The 5,042-nt window shown below is 33.7% G+C and overlaps 2 protein-coding genes across 2 annotated transcripts in view; both read right to left on the bottom strand.

Annotated features, from left to right (window-relative positions):
- The window catches only part of LOC118749764 (neither inactivation nor afterpotential protein C-like), a 137,235-nt gene that overhangs the window by 93,250 nt on the left and 38,943 nt on the right, over nt 1-5,042 (bottom strand). The gene's annotated exons all lie outside the window — the stretch shown is intronic.
- On the bottom strand, nt 323-1,237 carry LOC118749763. The gene is made up of 2 exons (XM_036484543.1): nt 807-1,237; nt 323-722 (listed from the first exon to the last, which is right to left on the bottom strand). Exons 1-2 carry the CDS (start codon nt 1,185-1,187, stop codon nt 531-533), a joined length of 573 nt encoding a protein of 190 aa, XP_036340436.1. The 5' UTR covers nt 1,188-1,237; the 3' UTR covers nt 323-530.

The following is a 5,042-nucleotide window of genomic DNA, read 5'->3' on the forward strand; positions in this document are numbered from 1 at the left end:
TAGTGATTATAACCCTCACTAAGTAGAATTCTCCTTTCTGTGTTGCTGAAGAAGTGAGGCTGAACACCTTTTGCAGAGAACACCTTTCTGCGTAGGCGGCCTTCGGCCGCACTTAGTGGTTATAACCCTCACTAAGTAGAATTCTCCTTTGTGTGTGGGGGGGGGAAGCATAAGAGTGATACCATAGTTTCTGTTGCGCAGAACTTTTTTCTGCGTAGGCGGCCTTCGGCCGCGCTTATGGATCATAACCCTTACTAAGTAAAATTCTCCTTTCTGTGTTGCCAGACAAAGAAAACACATCACTTTTTTCCACTTCAAAAACAAAATATTCGACTTCCTCCTATAAATTATTAATTTATTCTTAAAAGGGCTTACAGAAATCATTAAAAGCTACACCTACTCTTCTTCCATAACCTCAATTTCAAAATCCTCTGCTTCTTCCGGCATGTATGGATTCAGTGGATTGTATAATGCACCAGCCAGTTTAAAAAAATTGCTCAGCGGATCCAAACCTGCATGTTTGCAATGCCTCACAAACATAAATTTTGCCAAATATCCACTAAAAAACTTTTTGTTTCGATGGTACTGCGGCATTGAATATTTGACATGCCGCCAAAGTCCCTCAATTGTATTTGTGTGTTGTTGCGTTTCTGGGTCTTTAAAATTAACCGAATGGTTAACTTTAAAGTGAACGTACCCTTCACACTTAGGCAGTCATACGCCTGCAACGAAAAACATTTTAAATTTATATATATATATATTTATATTTATATACACATATATGGGCACTTAGGCATTAAACTCACCTTCCAAAAATCGGAAACTATGGTCGTGTTAGGAAGAATCCAATTCTTTATAACTGCCAATAAAGTTTCCTTATCCCGCTTTTCAACGGGAACAAGAAAACACTTATTGGTACCACGCTCCACTCCACCAAAAACCCATTGCCCTTCAACAGCGTGTCCACGATGATACTTCCGGCGTCCGAATTTGCTTTCGTCTATCTCAACAATAGACCCGACACCTCCAATTTTCCGCCCCTTTACAACCATGCCGTCATACACTACCTCACGGCAAAAATTACACCAATCAACTGCGGTCGGTCTTGTAATACTTAACTCCTCAATTATAAAATCTTGTGTCACATTCTTCAACCAAAAGTAAGAAAATGCAATGAGCTTCACCATCGATAGCCTCGACCTATCAAAGAATGTGTTTTTTCTTAATGAAATTTGCTGATTACACGTTCGCACTTGCTTTCCAGCCTTCGAAATTTTACGGCACCTACACATAATTTTTTTTTGTATTACAGTTTAATAGACGCACGGTAAACTTACCTCCAAACGAATCCATCCGATGATGCAGTGCACTCCAACAATTTCAGCGGATGGCCCCGAGCGCATAAATATTGCCCTTCACGAGGAATTAAATTCCACTCCTGCAACTGTTCGAGCACATTTGCATTAATCTTAAGACCGTCCTCACTTTCAAACATTTTATATATTTTAAATAAATTAAGAGTATTCATCTTTTTAAAAAATATTCAAAACACGTTTTTTATCTCCGCCGGAACACAAACAAATGAAAAATAGCTGTATGTATATACATATATGTACATATAAAACGGCATAAATTTTCCCGCTTCCAACAAAAACAGTACCCTTTCCAAAAAAGTCCGTTAACTCGCCTTGTTTAATTAACTAAAATATGCATTTGCAAATACATGCATTTATATTTTTTATTATCACTGAATTCTGAAAACTCAAAAGCAAATCATAATATAATAACTATATCAAATCAAAGGTAAGAACTTGCACTTTTTCAATAATATAAATTTGTTAGCATTGATTATGGACTTTTTCTAAAAAAGGGTTATTTTATGAAAAAATTATGACATTTTTTTCGGTTTTATAATATTTTTGGCTTAAATATATAAAAAAGCATACACATTTTATATATCAGCTTGAAGATAAATTAATTGTCTTTATTTTGACATCATTAGTTTTTAAATCGGTTACGCAGTTTAGAAAATATTAATGTCTTAAAATACCACAATTTTTTTGTTTTACCTCTTATATCTGCTTTGCTTTTTAATTGCGGCAAATAATATTTATATAGTTAAAATCAGCGTAAAAAGTACTAGCAACCTGCATTTTTAGTTTTTCTATAGCTGAACGGTTGGTTATCTTGATGTATGCCCTACTGAGGATACCCGAAAGAAACGCCCCTACAAAAGAGCAGCCTTGAGGCTCAAATAAATAAAAAAATACATTGGCGCTTACACGCTATTTTAGTGTTGGGCCGAGCTTATCCTGCGATTTGTGGCGTGCATTTTGATGCTGTCGCACAAAGGGGTGGGACCAACAGTTTTACGCCAACTCCGAACGGCGATTGTACTTTTATGAGAAAGCTGATTTGCATGTATTTCTGACACTTGGAGATTTGACATTGCCTGCCGAGGGCCGACCACTATTAAAAAAAAAACTTTTTATTTTTTTTGTTTTTGTTGTTAGTCGGAAACTGAGCTCAATATGAGGCCCTACAGAATGGTAATGCGCACATCTAACCGCTCCACCACAGCAGCGCCTAACAAATTATAAGTAATAAGTAGTAGCTCCTAGTGGAGATTAACGTACTATGTAACGATTAAAATAAAAAACATAATTTTTAAAAATTTTTGTTCGCGTAAATAATTTTACAATATCATTTGTAAAACGGGTCTATAGAATATGCGTTCGGTTGGAAAATACCAACATTAAGTCACATAAAACACGGGGGAAAAAAACTGATGTATTGCCGCTGACGGTATTCGTACTCGATTTTTCCTGAAGCTAACAAATAAGAGCAAACACCTCTACACGTTCAGCTACAGCCACACATACGAATTTGTTTTCGAATGTTCAACTTGAATCAGATTTCTTACAATCGGTATACTTACTTACTATGAAAAAACCAAACAATAACTTGGTGGAAAAGGCCCTTATACTTTTGGCTCAGTGTATGGGCGGGGAATTTTAAGAAATTTTGGGCAATTTCATTATCGAAATCGAAAAATCGAAAATAAACATTAATTTCATTTAATTTTATTCATTTTGTTGATTTATAATTGAATCGGTGAGTTCGAGAACCGCACAAGTCCAATATTTGACATTTTGAAGTACATAAGATAGCCATTTTGTTGAAAGTTGGTCTCTTCATCGACTGACGAGCCACTCAACAACTAAATAGTAGCGCTATGGTAGGCGCCAGTATGCATATAAATATTAGCTGGCTGTGGTTGTTGAGGCTTCGCCATGCCCTAAAAATATGCTAAAGAAGTAAAAAACTTAGTATTTTAGACTGTACTGTAGCCTAATTATTAAGCAACATTTACAATTGGTGTGGAAAACTGATTATTTACAACTTCGGTCGATTTGAATTTGAATTGACCCAGATATGTCTAAAGCTTTGTTATGTGAAAAATATTCTTGCAAATTTTTAGTCTTTACGGTAAAGTAATCAATTTTTATTTGATCTAATTTTTTAATTTGTTTATAACAATAAAATTTTAACCGGTGTGTGTAAAGAAATTTTTAAACTTTGTACATATTTTAAAATCGGTAATTGATGAAAAAAGAAAAAAACATTAGTGGAAATTTAAATAAAAATTAAATATTTTTTTTAGAAAAATTTGTGAAACCGGCGGTATATTAAATTATTTCTCTTTAAACAATATTGGCACTTTTTTGAAAAGATAAAAGAAAAAGATTATTTCTCTTATTGACTCGCGACAAAGCCACGTAAAGCTGACCATGAAAGACACAGTTTACACTTAAGTCCACACCAGCGACTCCTAACGTTTGGCCTTGAGATTTGCGGATTGTAAAAGCGAAATGCAGTTTTAAATTAAATAGGAGCTTGAACTGAAGGGGAGAGTGTATCGGAATAATAGGGATTCTGGATATTAATACTATTTCCCCAGTGCCACTTCCAGTTATAATAAAGAACATAACAGTTTTATCGGAAAAACTTTGTTCCATAACAGTTATTATATGAAAAATATTTTTTGTTTGGCCATTAAAAGTTATAAATCAACGCTTACTTTTTACGTTACCTTATAACTGTTATGCTATGGTTTCCGTCGCCAATAAGAGTTATTTCGAAACATTTATTTCTTACGGTGCTTGATATTAGTTATTTCGCTCCTCCTCTTTTATTTTCATCATCTTTATCTTCTTCTCCTTCTCCGTCTTCGTCAATATTCGTATCTTACAACGTTTATCAGACAACGTAAATAGTAAACGTTAGATAATAACGACGATATCAAGCGACGTAAAAAATAAACATTGGGCAATAACTGTTATCAAGCAACATAAAACATAAACATTTGGCAATAACTGTTATCAAATAACGTAAAAAATTAACCTTGGGTTATAACTCTTATCGGAGAAATAAAAACTATTTTACAACGCTTTTATCAACTTGCAATGTTGTGTAGGGTTGCCAGATTCTGAAACAGAGAAAGGAGTACATTTCTATTTTCGATAGAAAAAAAGCAGTAGAGAACTTAAAAAAGGAGTACAATTTTTGTTTTAATTTTTTTGTGCAATTTATTGTTACAAATTACCGTTATTTAGGTACAAACAAACACGGATATCATAGAAATCGTTTTCAAAGCAACAATAAATGTTAAAAATAAATAACTAAATTCTACAAAAGAATTCCAGGCTATTCCTGAAGGACGGCAATTTTTTTATTTTATAATTTTTCTGATTTTTATACCTGAGCGCCCTGCACCTGCCTACGACCATGCTTACACCTTTTCACTATCACACTTAACTTTACTTACTAAGTAGTGTTCGCCACAAATGGCAAAGTACAGGGCGTAAAATAATAACTGTCGCAAAGGTTTTTCGAAAAATAAAAGAGCCCTTTAAAGATTTTGCGAAAAAAAGTATTTTTTGCTAACTTTATAAATAATTTACTTTAATTTTATTAATTAGTTTTAAAACTTTAATCCTTTTTTCTATTTGCCAGCTTTGGGAGATAAGTACATGCTTTTT

Source organism: Rhagoletis pomonella, unplaced genomic scaffold, assembly GCF_013731165.1.
Source record: "Rhagoletis pomonella isolate Grant_MI unplaced genomic scaffold, Rhpom_1.0 Rhpom_scaffold_00045, whole genome shotgun sequence".
NCBI classification, from domain to species: Eukaryota; Metazoa; Arthropoda; class Insecta; order Diptera; family Tephritidae; genus Rhagoletis; species Rhagoletis pomonella.

Bases quoted from the DNA above. Each gene is read 5' to 3' on its own strand.
- LOC118749763 (XM_036484543.1), bottom strand. From the start codon at position 1,187: ATGGTGAAGCTCATTGCATTTTCTTACTTTTGGTTGAAGAATGTGACA. The intron at 723-806 runs GTGAGTTTAATG...TTTTCGTTGCAG, and splicing joins TAGTTTCCGATTTTTGGAAG to GCGTATGACTGCCTAAGTGT.